This window comes from Typha angustifolia, chromosome 3, assembly GCF_048772165.1.
Source record: "Typha angustifolia cultivar Huaian chromosome 3, ASM4877216v1, whole genome shotgun sequence".
NCBI lineage: Eukaryota > Viridiplantae > Streptophyta > Magnoliopsida > Poales > Typhaceae > Typha > Typha angustifolia.
The window spans coordinates 8,097,139-8,115,747 of record NC_133241.1 but is presented as its reverse complement, the minus strand read 5'-3'; the positions used below and the strand labels follow the sequence as shown (position 1 = coordinate 8,115,747).

The 18,609-nt window shown below is 38.7% G+C and overlaps 6 protein-coding genes across 6 annotated transcripts; 3 read left to right on the top strand and 3 right to left on the bottom strand.

The window, feature by feature from the left end:
- Positions 1–315: 315 nt before the first annotated feature.
- On the top strand, positions 316–1,574 carry LOC140780208 (uncharacterized). Its single transcript, XM_073125616.1, has one exon. The coding sequence runs from the start codon at positions 365–367 to the stop codon at positions 1,367–1,369; it is 1,005 nt and encodes a 334-aa protein (XP_072981717.1). The 5' UTR covers positions 316–364; the 3' UTR covers positions 1,370–1,574.
- A 2,129-nt stretch (positions 1,575–3,703) lies between these two features.
- LOC140780120 (uncharacterized) lies at positions 3,704–6,252 on the bottom strand. The gene is made up of 7 exons (XM_073125473.1): positions 6,120–6,252; positions 5,908–5,937; positions 5,477–5,575; positions 5,131–5,224; positions 4,484–4,778; positions 4,324–4,378; positions 3,704–3,998 (listed from the first exon to the last, which is right to left on the bottom strand). The coding sequence occupies exons 1-7, from the start codon at positions 6,243–6,245 to the stop codon at positions 3,921–3,923; spliced, it is 777 nt and encodes a 258-aa protein (XP_072981574.1). The 5' UTR covers positions 6,246–6,252; the 3' UTR covers positions 3,704–3,920.
- A 764-nt stretch (positions 6,253–7,016) lies between these two features.
- Positions 7,017–8,732, top strand: LOC140780117 (uncharacterized). The gene has a single exon (XM_073125469.1). The coding sequence runs from the start codon at positions 7,017–7,019 to the stop codon at positions 8,364–8,366; it is 1,350 nt and encodes a 449-aa protein (XP_072981570.1). The 3' UTR covers positions 8,367–8,732.
- A 120-nt stretch (positions 8,733–8,852) lies between these two features.
- Positions 8,853–11,525, bottom strand: LOC140780118 (WAT1-related protein At5g64700-like). The gene is made up of 7 exons (XM_073125470.1): positions 11,293–11,525; positions 11,155–11,217; positions 10,962–11,078; positions 10,178–10,415; positions 9,633–9,791; positions 9,391–9,539; positions 8,853–9,175 (listed from the first exon to the last, which is right to left on the bottom strand). Exons 1-7 carry the CDS (start codon positions 11,520–11,522, stop codon positions 9,049–9,051), a joined length of 1,083 nt encoding a protein of 360 aa, XP_072981571.1. The 5' UTR covers positions 11,523–11,525; the 3' UTR covers positions 8,853–9,048.
- A 1,103-nt stretch (positions 11,526–12,628) lies between these two features.
- On the top strand, positions 12,629–13,887 carry LOC140780119 (uncharacterized). Its single transcript, XM_073125471.1, has one exon. It carries the CDS (start codon positions 12,678–12,680, stop codon positions 13,680–13,682), a length of 1,005 nt encoding a protein of 334 aa, XP_072981572.1. The 5' UTR covers positions 12,629–12,677; the 3' UTR covers positions 13,683–13,887.
- Positions 13,888–16,016: 2,129 nt separating this feature from the next.
- LOC140780133 (uncharacterized) lies at positions 16,017–18,565 on the bottom strand. The gene is made up of 7 exons (XM_073125486.1): positions 18,433–18,565; positions 18,221–18,250; positions 17,790–17,888; positions 17,444–17,537; positions 16,797–17,091; positions 16,637–16,691; positions 16,017–16,311 (listed from the first exon to the last, which is right to left on the bottom strand). Exons 1-7 carry the CDS (start codon positions 18,556–18,558, stop codon positions 16,234–16,236), a joined length of 777 nt encoding a protein of 258 aa, XP_072981587.1. The 5' UTR covers positions 18,559–18,565; the 3' UTR covers positions 16,017–16,233.
- Between the last annotated feature and the right edge of the window lie 44 nt (positions 18,566–18,609).

The following is an 18,609-nucleotide window of genomic DNA, read 5'->3' as shown; positions in this document are numbered from 1 at the left end:
TAGTTAGATTTCTTTACCTTTTTTATTGTTTTCGTCACATTGTCAACATCGAACGACGACTGCAAGCAAGTGGAAGACTGGAAGGTCATTACGAAAGGAAGAGCGAGAAGCCACAGCAAGACGGCGCCATCAGTGGGATACCCTTAAAACGTTTGGTTCTGACGATTTTCATGCAAAACAAGACCAGCCGCCTTGCTGCACTATGATATCCCATTTAGGGAAACAACGTGGAGATTTCAATTGAAGGGAACGTGAGTACGTATGTGACTTACCAATGTGGTTATAAATAGGATTGCAGAACAAGATGGATGTCTTCAACAGCCTCCTCTCCATTAGCAAGAACAAGAAGAGTGAGAGTTGATCTATGGCCGTCGTCAACAGCAACTCCCTTCTCTTCTTTCCTACAACTACTGTTACCTCTAAGTCTCCCTCTTCATTTCTCCTCTTATCACACAAAAACAAAATAAAAACCTCTCTTCGCCCTCTCAAGCCCGTTGCTGCGACCGCCGCGCGGTTTCAAGAAGCCGGGCAGCTGAGCTCGAGTCTGAACCCTCGTAGACTCAAGTCCCGCCTCGCTGCCGGCGAGACCCTATATGGCTTCTCCCTCCTGAGCTCCTCCCCGACCTTTGCCGAGATCGCGGGCCTCGCCGGCTACGACTATGTACTCATCGACATGGAGCACGGCCCCGGGGGGATCTCCGATGCCCTCCCTTGCCTCCGTGCCCTGGCCGCCACCCAGACCCCAGTCGTCATCCGCCTCCCGGAGTCCACCTCCACCTGGGCGAAGAAGGCCCTCGACCTCGGCCCCGACGGCCTCATGTTCCCTGGGATCGAGTCGCCCCGCGCCGCCCAGCTCGCCGTCTCCTACTGCCGCTTCCCCCCGCGTGGTGTTCGCGGCAACGCCTACTCCATCGTCCGCGCCTCCGGCTACGGCATTGACGATGGCTACCTCGCGAGGTGCGAGGAGGACTTGCTGGTGATGTGCCAGGTGGAGACGCCGTCCGGGTTGGCGCAGGTCGAGGAGATCTCCGCCGTCGAGGGCGTCGACGTGGTGCAAATGGGGCCGCTGGACCTGAGCGCGAGCATGGGATACCTGCTTGACCCCGGGAACCGCAAGGTGAGGGAAGTGGTGAGGGAGACGGAGAGGAGGGTGTTCGCCGTCAGGCAGGCGGCGAAGGGCATCCGTGGGCCCTATCTCGGGGGCTTCGGCAAGCCGCACGACGACGCCGAGCAGCTCAAGCTGAGGGGGTACCACATGGTGATCGGAGCGTCGGACGTGGGGATGTTCCGGAAGGCAGCGGTGGAGGACGTGAGGAGGTTCCGGAGCGTTAAGCCGAAGATCGGCGTTCGAGCGGGTGAGCTAAATTAATGCGGTGAGGAAGGTGGCAGGCAGTGGTGGAGATAGAAATATTACTTAATAAACAATTTAAGTAAATAAAGAAGAGACCGGCAATGGTCATTCGAAACTGTGCAAGTGTTAGAACTTAGGACTTCGAATTTTAATAAAATATCAGTGTATGGCAATTCCGTCAGCAATAAGAATAATAATAATAATCATCACATTATTTCTTGTATGATCTACCTAGCAATATTCGCGATGCCATGCATTCCAAACAACTATGCTGCGTTGCTCTTGGTTCAAGCATAATAATGCATTTGTGGTACAAACACAGAGTTCTTATATATTTGTAATGATAGTTCAAACTCATTCCAGCAATACATTTCTATAAAATGTAAGAATGCATGACACAACTATCATACACTACACCCATCTTATAAAAGTTTAATGAGAAATATTGCTACTGGTCCAACTCATCAGTAGGTAAGTTTATACCACTAACAACACTTAGCTCATTACCTGTGCTTTATGGAACTTGACAGGGAGTTCCACGCATCAACACGGAGCATGAACCTTTCCTGTGCATGGGCCTGTGCATTTGATTGATTGAGTTTTTTTTGACCAAACTAACTCACTTGAACTTTATTTATCAAAATGTACTACAATTTAAACTTAATACAAAAAAAAATATTCTAATTTTACCAGCTTATCATCCATGTCGTCAATCCTAGACTGAAATGTTGAATTCATCAACGCTTTACTTTAAGATAAAAATGTCAAATTGTTTGATGTCTTAATTTTTTATTGAGTTACTAATTTAGTCAGCATTTTATCTGAAACGTCAACGAAAAAATTGAACAATTTAGCACTTTCTCTAAGTAAATTGTCGAACAGTTCAAAATAAATCATAGATTGAAAGTTTGATATTTCACAATTATTCATTCAAGCTACGAACAAATCATTGTAATGTTTGAATGAAATTATATGATCAAAATAGATAAATTGACACAAAGTTATACAGCATTAAATGAATAAGTAATTTTGAACATTAATTATGAAAGAAACCATCTATTTGAAACCTGAGAATGAAAATATATGTGATTGCAGGAATTAGTTTGCTCATCGCTGAGGTAATTGTAGTTGAAGTCATCTTCATGTTGACCACGTAGAGATCCCATGGGCTAGAGTCTCCTAGACGTCAACAAAATTGAGACGATTTTATAGTATGAAACTAATCACTAATAAATCAACTATTAATCATTTAATTGATACCGAGTCCAAATGAATAATTTATCTCACAAATCTCATTGTAAATCATGGGTGACGTCGAACATTTAGTTGAACACCCAAAAGAGTATGAATGTATTATATAGTCAAACAAAATAAGGCTAAAATTTAGTTGAAATGGAATTAAATACATAAAATTTTGTTGTGAGATATAATGATATCATTAGGAGAGACAATTAAATGATCCAAGCATTATGACCATTAGTAATTAATAATTTCGTAATCTCCTTGTGTGCAACTTTTTTCATATCGTGATTACAAATTTAAATTTATGAAGCAGTTACCCAAATAAACCGTAGAAGAACAAGAGTCTTTGTCTTTTTCTCATGCAATCACAATCACATGATTAATTGCTCTGGGACTATATATTGTTATTATTGTTATTGGAAAAAGAGTATTAATATGAAATAAGTACTAAAATCAAGATGAGATATATTTTACCTCGTGTTTAAAGTCTAGATTTACGTAATTACTTATTGTTTCATTCATATCACTTTATTTTTATGGTCTAAATTAAAGTATAACAGTTATTTTATTATGTATTTGATTAATATGAGAGATCAAATTTCAAAATACTCATTAAATATAAAATTAACGATAATTTGATAATTTTTTTAATGTATTTAAAAAAACATATCGATCAAAGTTCAAATGGCAAAAATATGACACAAAAATAATTTTTATTTATAATTTTATTATTTGAAATCCAATCGGTATTATATTATATGCATTAAAAAACTTATTAGATTCTCTATAATTTTATTTCTAATGAGTATTTCTTAATATCAATGTTTAATTTGATAAAACATAATAGAAAAATTACGGTTTCAATTTGAACATAATATTAGAAGGTAAAGCTGGGGTAAAATATAATTTCCAAAAAGAAAAATCATCAGACGTGCGCATATATATTTTATACACAGCCATATCTAAGCTTCTAATCATTTCAGTACGGTCTAATTTTAAGTGTGTTGTGTACATCTGATAGCGATTATTGCGGCGGAGAAGATATAAAAGGGGCCCACCAAAATTAGGTGGCTTGCAATCGTGCCATCTATGGGGACTTGCACACAAACAAGTAATTATAAACTTCTCATTATAATTCAAGCTCATTTCATGAATACATTTATGAAACGTTCTGACTTGAATGGCAACTGCTATGCAACACACCGTGTTTCATGAATACTTCTCTTGCCTCTCTCTCTCCAACCATACCATCAACAGCTAAAACTCGGACATGTTCAATTCACGGTGCCTGTCTAATTCATAGGTATATTAATATCATTAGCAGGACTTAGCTCGGCTTTAAGGCGCTTGACAGGGAGTTGTATGCATCAACACAGAGCTTGAACCTTTCCTCGGCAAGGGCGGCCTGCATTTGCACACCTCGTTCAGGAGCAGAAGTCGATGGCATATAAGTTCACAAGTAACACAGTAGAAATACTCGGCCATTTCCTTGCCTAATCTAACTTGCCAGGATCTTGGTACCAGTTTCTACAAGTTCATGTTAACAGCTGACCGAAACTAATTGTTACTTCCTTGACGCAACTTTTCCAACTTTGAGTAGTGCCAAAATGAATCAATGGAAGAAGGTGCATAGTGATGACAAGGATTACAACAATAAACTACTTTCAAGAAAAACCCAACTATCTACTTTCAAGAAACCAACTAAATTACTGTAAGATAAATAGACTAACCTGTGAAGAACTTTGATGCTTGTCAGGATGCCACTTTAAAGCAGATGAACGAAAACTGTGACAATAAAAAGAATGATGAAAACAAATATATAAGAAGCAAGAAGCATTTGTAGGATTAATTTTACAGGGAAAACGAGATAATTAAATACTCATGACTTACGCGCGTTTAAGGTCGTCTAACTTTAAGGGGCCACTGGCTGGCAATCCAAGAGTAACTCTATGACTTTGCAAATCTATATCGCTTGATTCTTCTTCAACATCACTTTCATTCCAGAATTTCTCTCTAGATTTAGTCCACTGTGAATTCTCCCTCCATTCAAATCCTGTCGAAGAACTCTGGAAATGAAGGTTTTTTGCTGACCAATTCCAGGTAAAGGATCTCTGTCCACCAAAGGTGGATGGAGTGCCAGGATCATCACAATATTCTTGATTGAAGCTATTCTTGTTCTGCCAACCTGGACAGAATACACTCCCTCATTATCTGATTTTGTAAAAGCAATGTAGTTGGAAACATAAAAGATCCCAGCTCCTAGACTTAGCTATCAGAAATTTTAATTACAATGATTCACATATTGAAATCATAATTATGAGGAAATTTCTAACGAGTACAGTTGTTTGCCATAAGAAAGTGGACTTCTTCACTCATGTTCCTTTTAGATGAGTATCCTCACATAAGATTCTATTTTGTTGATAGTGATGCCTACATTCATAGTCTTTGTTATAAACACTGCTGTAAAGTCAATATGATCAAATACAAGTTGGAAACTGAAAGCAGCACAAAGTTGGAGAATATTAAGGGAAACTCACGCTTGCTTGCGTTACACTGGCTTTTTCTAAGACTTGAACGATGGAACTTTGATTTGCCTGTTCGCTTTGGTTGGTGATGTTTATCAAAATCATCCTAATAAGTGAAATTCAGATGTCGGGACGAAAAATAAAAATAAAACAAAAGATAAAAGAAAGCTTGGCTCATGGAACACAATGATGTTCACAAGGGATGAAACTATTCACACGGGTGGGTTATGATGGGATGAAATTCAATCTATTCATGTAAGCAAGTAAATTTTAATAATTACCACATGCGACATGATTTTAAGTTGCAATCCAAAAAAATGAGGTGTAAAACAATGACAGAAGTACCATAGGATTTTACCTGAATATACTGCTTTGAGGATTTGCCATTGAGAAGTAGGTTCTTAAGAGCACTCTTTGCATCAGATCGCTTTTGTCGAACTGAATATCTGAGGTAAGTCTGTCAAAAGCCTACTCCTATTAGATACAATAATATTGATACAATGACATAGTTTAGCTGGACTCTTCTAGGAGTCGCGTGTTGGACAATGACTAACGTAATTTGAAATGCTCTCAAGAGGCTTTCTTTGCCGGAAAATAATTTTCACCTCAATCAATTCAATAACCTTTCTTATCACTAGGTAGGTAACATCATACAGTTCTATTTGCATCAGCCACTCATTAAAGGTACAGGGAAGAGGAAAATTATTGAGTGGCACCTCCCACTCAATAAAAACGATTTAATCAATCTACATAGATAATGCAGTAAGTCCAAGTTCAAGTTCATCATACCTTGGATGATTCTTGACCACCTCCTCCATCCTGAAAGATATTCAGATCATAATTCAAACAGTAAGTGCTACAACTGCGATGCATCAAAAGGACTAAGACATTTCCTATTCCTACACTGCTCCTGTATTGTTCTCTCCAACACTGCTCTCTTAGGTCTAACATCAAACATCTTGAGTGCACGAATGGGGCATGATAAAGAATAACAAACGTACCATGGAGGATGATTTGGACTTCCATTTGGAGGAGGAGAAGGGGGTGGAATGAAGCAGAGCAAATTGGGTGCGCTGCAAAGAAGAATCTCCTAATCCGGCCACGCTCTTCCACACTGCGCCACGCATCTCTGCGCGGAACTTTTCACGAAAGAACAATGGAAATGGCCCAAGATGAACACAGAAGAGGGCTTAGTAGGTGGCTGAGCTTAGCCTTTATGGAGCGGGCCAAGTTTTCCAAGGCTCTAAAGCCTCGAGAGGAAAAGGCCCATCAGCCTATCACACCTCAAAGGCCCAAAATCAGAATGAAAGTTGTTGTTATAAAACTCGCCATTGATACTAGTTTTGGAGGTGGGTTCAGATTTTTGTGAAGAAATCTGCAGTTGGAGTAGGAAAATCTCTTTTGAATGTTTGCTGCCGAGCTTGATCATAGTGTGCTTGTTGTGTGGTATGGTAGTTTTGCTCTCATTTTGCATAAATTTGGAATCTTCGTCTGGTTCTTTCTTCCGTGATGCCATATCCGAGTAGGATTTGATCTAAGCTTCAAGATCTGTTCTAAGAGTAGTCGGGAACCAGTAGGAGCTTCAGAAATGCAAAACCTTTACTTAGTTTCTTTAAATTGCTGAATGATTTATTTGAGAGGGCTTGAACCAATGCAGTTTGTCAATATATCAGCTGTTAGCAGGGCTGGATGGTCCATTTGCTGTAACAGGTTTTCTTGTTTCTGATTTTGTGGTGTATCTCGGTGGAAGATCACCGCTAATTAAGTTTCAATGAAACAGGGGCTGTGGCCTGATTAGTCAAAAAAAAAAAAGTTTGTCAATATATCTATAGTGAGATCTTAAGAGGAAGAAGAAGTAATTGATAGTTTTGGTACCTAAATTTGTTCGGGGACATCAGATGGAGGGAAATATACCAACTGGAAGCATGATCCCAGGGGCTTCATATGGTGCCCTGGACTTGCAAGGATCCATGCACATGCATCTCCCCCATCCATCACACCCACACTTTCACCAACCCCAGCAGCAAGTAAGCCATTCCCAGCACCACCAGGGCTCGATGGTTCATCCACCAATGCATGATACTTTCCCATTGTCAATGAATCACATGCATGAATGCGATCAGCATCCACCAGTTCCTTTCGTGGACTACAACAAAGGAGAGCGTGGAAAGAATTATATGAGTGAGGAAGATGAACCAAGCCTCACAGAGGACGGCATCGACAGTCATAATGAAAAGGGGAACAAGGGCTTCCCATGGCAGCGGATGAAGTGGACTGATGGAATGGTTAGACTTTTGATAACTGCTGTTTCTTATATAGGAGAGGATGTTGCATCTGATTGTAACAGTGGAGGGAGGAGGAAGCATGCGATATTGCAGAAGAAAGGGAAGTGGAAGTCGATATCAAAAGTTATGGCTAAGAGGGGCTGTTATGTGTCGCCTCAACAGTGCGAAGACAAGTTTAATGATCTCAATAAGAGATATAAGAGGCTTACGGATATTCTTGGTAGGGGCACATCGTGTAAGGTTGTGGAGAATCCAGCACTTATGGATCATATGGAACACCTTTCTGATAAGTTAAAGGATGATGTAAGGAAGATTTTGAGCTCGAAGCATCTTTTCTATGAGGAGATGTGCTCATACCATAATGGTAACCGGTTGAATTTACCAGCTGATCCAGCACTTCAGCGTTCACTGCAGTTGGCTCTTAGAAGTAGAGATGAGCATGACCCTAGGAGGGGTCTAAATGAAGATACAAATGAAGATGATCAAAGTGCTGATAGTGATGACGAGGAAGATAATGCTGAAGAGCATCATGTGTTGCACGGTGATAGGGCAGGATCATGCTTCCCGAAAAGGTTGAAGTGTGGAGGGGACCATGAAGATGCAGGTTTTGGCCAATCGACATGTTTGCAGGACTATACGGGAAGGTCTCATACCCAGGGCATTAATGTTGATATGAACCAAGCTTTTCCAGAAGGATCTAATACCATGTTGAGGCAGAAGCAATTGGTGAGTTCTCATTTGCTTCAGCTTGAGGAGCGGCACTTGCAAATTGAAGTTCAGATAATGGAGCTAGAAAAACGTCGTTTCAAGTGGCTGCGATTCAGTAAGAAAAAGGACAGAGAACTGCAGAAGATGAGGATGGAGAATGAAAGTATAAAGCTTGGGAATGAACGATTAGCATTAGAAGTAAAGTACAAAGAATTAGAGGTTGATCTTAAAGTAAAGAAAACCAATGATGGATGATACTTTGACAGATTGTACAAATGCAAGCTTCAGAACATTCTAAGCTGTCGTCTTGAACAGAAAGTATTGTAGGATTAAGCCTCTTGTTTGTACTGTCTCACAACTGAAGGTACCTCTGTTATTGTATTGGGTATAATGTGCTCCGTTGTAAATCAGCTCTTTTTTTTCAAATTAGGCATCGAACCATCTCAGCTCAAATTCTTGTATCTGTTCCTTCTTTTCAAATTTAGCTTTATTTAGGCCAATGCTGGTACATTTCGACTTACTGTGATCCTCCTGTCAATCCTCTCTCTAGCAGCATTGGTGATCACAGATATCATTTCATGTTTATTACAAGTGGACACTTGATTATATCCATACATTGAAGTGCGCAAAAATAGGGTTGGTATATAGATATGAATAAATGATGCACAGACAGTTGTGGTTATGTCGAATCGTATCAATCTCTCATGATCTATGTTTGATGTAATTCTTCTTGAGTACATATTGTTGCCTGTTAATTTGGCATTATTATTATTATCTGAAGAAGTTGCAAAACAGTTAAATCAGTTATTCTGAGCAGCTGTTCTGAATCAATGGTAACATAAACCAGCACTGGATATGCTTCTGAGCTATTGTCTATTGGACGGACGTAGGAATTTGTTTTACCTAAATCAAGTATGAATTCTGTCGCACAAAACTGTCACCCAAAAGATGCATCTCTTGATTCTTGCAGGTTCTCTGCTGGCAGTTGACTTTTAACGTAGTCTTTGTTTTTACCCCACATAACGGAGTAAAGGCCAACTGTTAGAAAAATTCCACCTAAGATACTGCATGCATGTTCAAAAGCATTAGTCCAGTTAGCCGAAACATAATATTGAAGATAATTTATCAAAAACACCTTACATTTTGCTTTGATTATCATTCAATAGATACATATTATTGTTTTTAATCTCTCAAAAGTATTCTTAAATATTAAATATCAATCTTATAAAGATATGAATGATAATAGAAGTAAAACATAAATTTTTCTAAATTTTATTACCTTCCTAAGTGAACTGCCTCCCCTAAGAAAAAAGTCTCCGCTATAATGGTAAACACCAAAGCCAATGGGAATGACAATGCGTAGAACACGGCGCCTTTCTTCTCGATGCACCAAGTCTGCAAGTAAAACGTAAGAGCTTGGACGAATCCCTGCACAAAAGAAGTCGTAAAAAATAATGGTTAATCCAAGGAGATATATATATACTTATCCATACTATTTATCCATGCAATTGATGTGCTTACAGAATACACGACTGCAATTAATCCCACGTCAAATCCCAGTTTCCACTTGGCGAAATCTCTTTCAAGCACCAATGCAGCACACAGTGACTGCAGTGCACTAAATGTACATTGCAGAGTTGTCAAAAGGAGTTTGGAAGGAAACTCTGTTAGGTATATACTCTGCACGCAGATGAACAAGTTTGAGTATTAATTAGGGTTAGTTTCAAGTAGAACCTGAACTACAGCTAATTTTTTATATAGATTTTCTTATTTATATTTTATCACACCTTGTCCTCCTCAACTATCTAATTTCTCTGATAATATTAATTTATTCTTAACTTGTCTCTTTTTTTTTTTTAATTTAAAATAAAATTAAAATTATTCTTATAAGGTAGAATATTGATTTGGAAAAGAAAATCTAATTAACAACTAACTATAGTTAAGAGGGACAAAGTATCACACAAAATATTAAGAGAATATTATAAAAATAGACAATAGTTCAAAAGATCTAACTGCAAAAATTATTACAAGGACACGTCAGAAGAAGTTTTGTAGATCCACTCAACCTGTACGACAAGCCACAATGACCAACAGATGCAAGATAAGGTCATAAGCAGGGAGCCCTTGAGCCATGCGTTAGAGTGAGTGGTGGAGATGCTACTCTGGCCAAGAACATGATGATGGCTCAAAGGCTTTATCAAAGGTCCCCCATATAATGCAATGACAAAGATCCCTGCTATGCTGACAGCAATCCCAGTAGCTTTGGCTATCCCTGAAGAGCTCTTCAATTTGATCTTCTCTGTTCTTCATGTACATATACATATATATATGCAAATCAATCACCAAATACAAGGTTAGTTGCTTATGTTTTCCACAGCAAGCCTATATCAATTGTCACAGGCTAAATCAGTTGAATAGACAGCCCGCATGGTGCTTAACTTTCAGATATTAAAATTAAGCCGTGGCTTCGTTTTGGAAGCCCAGCTTTTGAAGACCAAAAGATAAAGCAAAGAGAAGAAGAAAAAAAAAAAAAAACAAGCGTCAAAGTAATGTTATTCTTTCTTTTGCCCAATTTGAAGTATAAAGGTGTACAAGCCGACTTAGAAATAAAAAGGGAGAGGGTCATGGAGGGTAGAATGAACACCTCTCACGTAATATATCTTGATAGCCCACCTAGGGGCTAGAGTTTGATATTTGATGGACCGTTTAAATTTATTGTGGTCTATCATTTTAGGATGGTTAGCCTAATTATCTATTCTATATATCGACGAGAGCTTGTTTCCTTTAAATCTACTTTATGATTAAGTTATTATCTATTAAGAAAAGAATTCTATAGAAAAGATAGCTTACCGGAAAAGTAGTGCGAAACAGAACGTCAGGACTGGTACTGAGTTTGTCAATGCTGAGGCCAGTGTTGCCGAAGTGTATTTCAGACTGGCATAAGAGAACTCTATATTTAACGTGATCCTGAAAAACGATTAAGAAGTTAGAGAAAGTGCATCAAATTAATTAGTTTGTTGGTAGAAGGGACCTTATAACATACCCAAAGAGTGCAAGTGAGAAAACCTTCCACAGTTCCGAGAATGTGAGTTTCATGAATGTTTTCCTAACACCATTAGCAAATAAAATTAGTACTAAAGATATAGCAGCTGTTAAAATAATTAAAGATGGCAGTAATCACCTTCTGAAAGCTATAGCAAATGGAAGCAACAAGATAGATCCAGCAGCTTGTCGATAGACGATGAACACAATGGTGCTCATGCCGCGGTTAAAAGCAGCTTTGGATATAATATATAATCCAGTGTACATCATCTGGTTGACAACGAGAATAACATAGCATAAGTAAAAGTTAATCTTTTCAGATCTTGAAGGTGGTGGAGGTGATGATAAGGGTAGTGAAGAAGATGTCATGATGATGTGTAGAGTAGTAGTATAGTAGTATAGTAGAGATACCTGAGCGAAGGTGCACTACTTATAGAGATATAAGAGAGATCTAACAAAAGTATGAAACGGCATCTCATAATAAATATTAAATTAAGAATCATCCACGTCAAGGCAAAGGAAGGAAACAAGAAGCAGCAAAATAGAAGACTGCCAAAATCCCTATTCAACTTGAACATGAGCTAGAATTATCAAAAATAAATATGAGGATACATAAAAGAAGAAATTAAAATAGGGAATGAAAATTAATGATCTCTCTTCTTGTTTTACTATCATATGTCCTAACTTGGTGATGCAGGAAGCATGTAATGAGCGAATGCCGGCGAATTTGAGTAAAGAGCCTTCTCAATCTTGTTGATTTTCTAATAAAAATGTTAAGAAACATTGCTGATTCAAGAGAGTGAGAACAATAGAAAACAAAGAAAACGATACTCAATATAACAATTAATATAATTTAATGTCCAAAATCTGAATACGAATTTATATATTTTCAAAACTTTTTTTAAACAAAATTTCAATGCAATTTGAGTCCCATGGACTTCATTCTATATAAAAACGCTCCTTAACAATGTTGTAAGACAATAGAACGTTATATTTATGTTCGATTCGAAGTTTTTTAACTTTTTTTTTTGCTTCTGGAATCCTGACGTCAAATATTCAACATTGGTGGGATTGATGGGAAGTGGATAAACATCAGCAAGCCCCCGCACTGAGCACGTCACTCACGGCTGTCGATCTATTTTGAAGCTACTGTAGTCGTTTAGTTAGATTTCTTTACCTTTTTTATTGTTTTCGTCACATTGTCAACATCGAACGACGACTGCAAGCAAGTGGAAGACTGGAAGGTCATTACGAAAGGAAGAGCGAGAAGCCACAGCAAGACGGCGCCATCAGTGGGATACCCTTAAAACGTTTGGTTCTGACGATTTTCATGCAAAACAAGACCAGCCGCCTTGCTGCACTATGATATCCCATTTAGGGAAACAACGTGGAGATTTCAATTGAAGGGAACGTGAGTACGTATGTGACTTACCAATGTGGTTATAAATAGGATTGCAGAACAAGATGGATGTCTTCAACAGCCTCCTCTCCATTAGCAAGAACAAGAAGAGTGAGAGTTGATCTATGGCCGTCGTCAACAGCAACTCCCTTCTCTTCTTTCCTACAACTACTGTTACCTCTAAGTCTCCCTCTTCATTTCTCCTCTTATCACACAAAAACAAAATAAAAACCTCTCTTCGCCCTCTCAAGCCCGTTGCTGCGACCGCCGCGCGGTTTCAAGAAGCCGGGCAGCTGAGCTCGAGTCTGAACCCTCGTAGACTCAAGTCCCGCCTCGCTGCCGGCGAGACCCTATATGGCTTCTCCCTCCTGAGCTCCTCCCCGACCTTTGCCGAGATCGCGGGCCTCGCCGGCTACGACTATGTACTCATCGACATGGAGCACGGCCCCGGGGGGATCTCCGATGCCCTCCCTTGCCTCCGTGCCCTGGCCGCCACCCAGACCCCAGTCGTCATCCGCCTCCCGGAGTCCACCTCCACCTGGGCGAAGAAGGCCCTCGACCTCGGCCCCGACGGCCTCATGTTCCCTGGGATCGAGTCGCCCCGCGCCGCCCAGCTCGCCGTCTCCTACTGCCGCTTCCCCCCGCGTGGTGTTCGCGGCAACGCCTACTCCATCGTCCGCGCCTCCGGCTACGGCATTGACGATGGCTACCTCGCGAGGTGCGAGGAGGACTTGCTGGTGATGTGCCAGGTGGAGACGCCGTCCGGGTTGGCGCAGGTCGAGGAGATCTCCGCCGTCGAGGGCGTCGACGTGGTGCAAATGGGGCCGCTGGACCTGAGCGCGAGCATGGGATACCTGCTTGACCCCGGGAACCGCAAGGTGAGGGAAGTGGTGAGGGAGACGGAGAGGAGGGTGTTCGCCGTCAGGCAGGCGGCGAAGGGCATCCGTGGGCCCTATCTCGGGGGCTTCGGCAAGCCGCACGACGACGCCGAGCAGCTCAAGCTGAGGGGGTACCACATGGTGATCGGAGCGTCGGACGTGGGGATGTTCCGGAAGGCAGCGGTGGAGGACGTGAGGAGGTTCCGGAGCGTTAAGCCGAAGATCGGCGTTCGAGCGGGTGAGCTAAATTAATGCGGTGAGGAAGGTGGCAGGCAGTGGTGGAGATAGAAATATTACTTAATAAACAATTTAAGTAAATAAAGAAGAGACCGGCAATGGTCATTCGAAACTGTGCAAGTGTTAGAACTTAGGACTTCGAATTTTAATAAAATATCAGTGTATGGCAATTCCGTCAGCAATAAGAATAATAATAATAATCATCACATTATTTCTTGTATGATCTACCTAGCAATATTCGCGATGCCATGCATTCCAAACAACTATGCTGCGTTGCTCTTGGTTCAAGCATAATAATGCATTTGTGGTACAAACACAGAGTTCTTATATATTTGTAATGATAGTTCAAACTCATTCCAGCAATACATTTCTATAAAATGTAAGAATGCATGACACAACTATCATACACTACACCCATCTTATAAAAGTTTAATGAGAAATATTGCTACTGGTCCAACTCATCAGTAGGTAAGTTTATACCACTAACAACACTTAGCTCATTACCTGTGCTTTATGGAACTTGACAGGGAGTTCCACGCATCAACACGGAGCATGAACCTTTCCTGTGCATGGGCCTGTGCATTTGATTGATTGAGTTTTTTTTGACCAAACTAACTCACTTGAACTTTATTTATCAAAATGTACTACAATTTAAACTTAATACAAAAAAAAATATTCTAATTTTACCAGCTTATCATCCATGTCGTCAATCCTAGACTGAAATGTTGAATTCATCAACGCTTTACTTTAAGATAAAAATGTCAAATTGTTTGATGTCTTAATTTTTTATTGAGTTACTAATTTAGTCAGCATTTTATCTGAAACGTCAACGAAAAAATTGAACAATTTAGCACTTTCTCTAAGTAAATTGTCGAACAGTTCAAAATAAATCATAGATTGAAAGTTTGATATTTCACAATTATTCATTCAAGCTACGAACAAATCATTGTAATGTTTGAATGAAATTATATGATCAAAATAGATAAATTGACACAAAGTTATACAGCATTAAATGAATAAGTAATTTTGAACATTAATTATGAAAGAAACCATCTATTTGAAACCTGAGAATGAAAATATATGTGATTGCAGGAATTAGTTTGCTCATCGCTGAGGTAATTGTAGTTGAAGTCATCTTCATGTTGACCACGTAGAGATCCCATGGGCTAGAGTCTCCTAGACGTCAACAAAATTGAGACGATTTTATAGTATGAAACTAATCACTAATAAATCAACTATTAATCATTTAATTGATACCGAGTCCAAATGAATAATTTATCTCACAAATCTCATTGTAAATCATGGGTGACGTCGAACATTTAGTTGAACACCCAAAAGAGTATGAATGTATTATATAGTCAAACAAAATAAGGCTAAAATTTAGTTGAAATGGAATTAAATACATAAAATTTTGTTGTGAGATATAATGATATCATTAGGAGAGACAATTAAATGATCCAAGCATTATGACCATTAGTAATTAATAATTTCGTAATCTCCTTGTGTGCAACTTTTTTCATATCGTGATTACAAATTTAAATTTATGAAGCAGTTACCCAAATAAACCGTAGAAGAACAAGAGTCTTTGTCTTTTTCTCATGCAATCACAATCACATGATTAATTGCTCTGGGACTATATATTGTTATTATTGTTATTGGAAAAAGAGTATTAATATGAAATAAGTACTAAAATCAAGATGAGATATATTTTACCTCGTGTTTAAAGTCTAGATTTACGTAATTACTTATTGTTTCATTCATATCACTTTATTTTTATGGTCTAAATTAAAGTATAACAGTTATTTTATTATGTATTTGATTAATATGAGAGATCAAATTTCAAAATACTCATTAAATATAAAATTAACGATAATTTGATAATTTTTTTAATGTATTTAAAAAAACATATCGATCAAAGTTCAAATGGCAAAAATATGACACAAAAATAATTTTTATTTATAATTTTATTATTTGAAATCCAATCGGTATTATATTATATGCATTAAAAAACTTATTAGATTCTCTATAATTTTATTTCTAATGAGTATTTCTTAATATCAATGTTTAATTTGATAAAACATAATAGAAAAATTACGGTTTCAATTTGAACATAATATTAGAAGGTAAAGCTGGGGTAAAATATAATTTCCAAAAAGAAAAATCATCAGACGTGCGCATATATATTTTATACACAGCCATATCTAAGCTTCTAATCATTTCAGTACGGTCTAATTTTAAGTGTGTTGTGTACATCTGATAGCGATTATTGCGGCGGAGAAGATATAAAAGGGGCCCACCAAAATTAGGTGGCTTGCAATCGTGCCATCTATGGGGACTTGCACACAAACAAGTAATTATAAACTTCTCATTATAATTCAAGCTCATTTCATGAATACATTTATGAAACGTTCTGACTTGAATGGCAACTGCTATGCAACACACCGTGTTTCATGAATACTTCTCTTGCCTCTCTCTCTCCAACCATACCATCAACAGCTAAAACTCGGACATGTTCAATTCACGGTGCCTGTCTAATTCATAGGTATATTAATATCATTAGCAGGACTTAGCTCGGCTTTAAGGCGCTTGACAGGGAGTTGTATGCATCAACACAGAGCTTGAACCTTTCCTCGGCAAGGGCGGCCTGCATTTGCACACCTCGTTCAGGAGCAGAAGTCGATGGCATATAAGTTCACAAGTAACACAGTAGAAATACTCGGCCATTTCCTTGCCTAATCTAACTTGCCAGGATCTTGGTACCAGTTTCTACAAGTTCATGTTAACAGCTGACCGAAACTAATTGTTACTTCCTTGACGCAACTTTTCCAACTTTGAGTAGTGCCAAAATGAATCAATGGAAGAAGGTGCATAGTGATGACAAGGATTACAACAATAAACTACTTTCAAGAAAAACCCAACTATCTACTTTCAAGAAACCAACTAAATTACTGTAAGATAAATAGACTAACCTGTGAAGAACTTTGATGCTTGTCAGGATGCCACTTTAAAGCAGATGAACGAAAACTGTGACAATAAAAAGAATGATGAAAACAAATATATAAGAAGCAAGAAGCATTTGTAGGATTAATTTTACAGGGAAAACGAGATAATTAAATACTCATGACTTACGCGCGTTTAAGGTCGTCTAACTTTAAGGGGCCACTGGCTGGCAATCCAAGAGTAACTCTATGACTTTGCAAATCTATATCGCTTGATTCTTCTTCAACATCACTTTCATTCCAGAATTTCTCTCTAGATTTAGTCCACTGTGAATTCTCCCTCCATTCAAATCCTGTCGAAGAACTCTGGAAATGAAGGTTTTTTGCTGACCAATTCCAGGTAAAGGATCTCTGTCCACCAAAGGTGGATGGAGTGCCAGGATCATCACAATATTCTTGATTGAAGCTATTCTTGTTCTGCCAACCTGGACAGAATACACTCCCTCATTATCTGATTTTGTAAAAGCAATGTAGTTGGAAACATAAAAGATCCCAGCTCCTAGACTTAGCTATCAGAAATTTTAATTACAATGATTCACATATTGAAATCATAATTATGAGGAAATTTCTAACGAGTACAGTTGTTTGCCATAAGAAAGTGGACTTCTTCACTCATGTTCCTTTTAGATGAGTATCCTCACATAAGATTCTATTTTGTTGATAGTGATGCCTACATTCATAGTCTTTGTTATAAACACTGCTGTAAAGTCAATATGATCAAATACAAGTTGGAAACTGAAAGCAGCACAAAGTTGGAGAATATTAAGGGAAACTCACGCTTGCTTGCGTTACACTGGCTTTTTCTAAGACTTGAACGATGGAACTTTGATTTGCCTGTTCGCTTTGGTTGGTGATGTTTATCAAAATCATCCTAATAAGTGAAATTCAGATGTCGGGACGAAAAATAAAAATAAAACAAAAGATAAAAGAAAGCTTGGCTCATGGAACACAATGATGTTCACAAGGGATGAAACTATTCACACGGGTGGGTTATGATGGGATGAAATTCAATCTATTCATGTAAGCAAGTAAATTTTAATAATTACCACATGCGACATGATTTTAAGTTGCAATCCAAAAAAATGAGGTGTAAAACAATGACAGAAGTACCATAGGATTTTACCTGAATATACTGCTTTGAGGATTTGCCATTGAGAAGTAGGTTCTTAAGAGCACTCTTTGCATCAGATCGCTTTTGTCGAACTGAATATCTGAGGTAAGTCTGTCAAAAGCCTACTCCTATTAGATACAATAATATTGATACAATGACATAGTTTAGCTGGACTCTTCTAGGAGTCGCGTGTTGGACAATGACTAACGTAATTTGAAATGCTCTCAAGAGGCTTTCTTTGCCGGAAAATAATTTTCACCTCAATCAATTCAATAACCTTTCTTATCACTAGGTAGGTAACATCATACAGTTCTATTTGCATCAGCCACTCATTAAAGGTACAGGGAAGAGGAAAATTATTGAGTGGCACCTCCCACTCAATAAAAACGATTTAATCAATCTACATAGATAATGCAGTAAGTCCAAGTTCAAGTTCATCATACCTTGGATGATTCTTGACCACCTCCTCCATCCTGAAAGATATTCAGATCATAATTCAAACAGTAAGTGCTACAACTGCGATGCATCAAAAGGACTAAGACATTTCCTATTCCTACACTGCTCCTGTATTGTTCTCTCCAACACTGCTCTCTTAGGTCTAACATCAAACATCTTGAGTGCACGAATGGGGCATGATAAAGAATAACAAACGTACCATGGAGGATGATTTGGACTTCCATTTGGAGGAGGAGAAGGGGGTGGAATGAAGCAGAGCAAATTGGGTGCGCTGCAAAGAAGAATCTCCTAATCCGGCCACGCTCTTCCACACTGCGCCACGCATCTCTGCGCGGAACTTTTCACGAAAGAACAATGGAAATGGCCCAAGATGAAC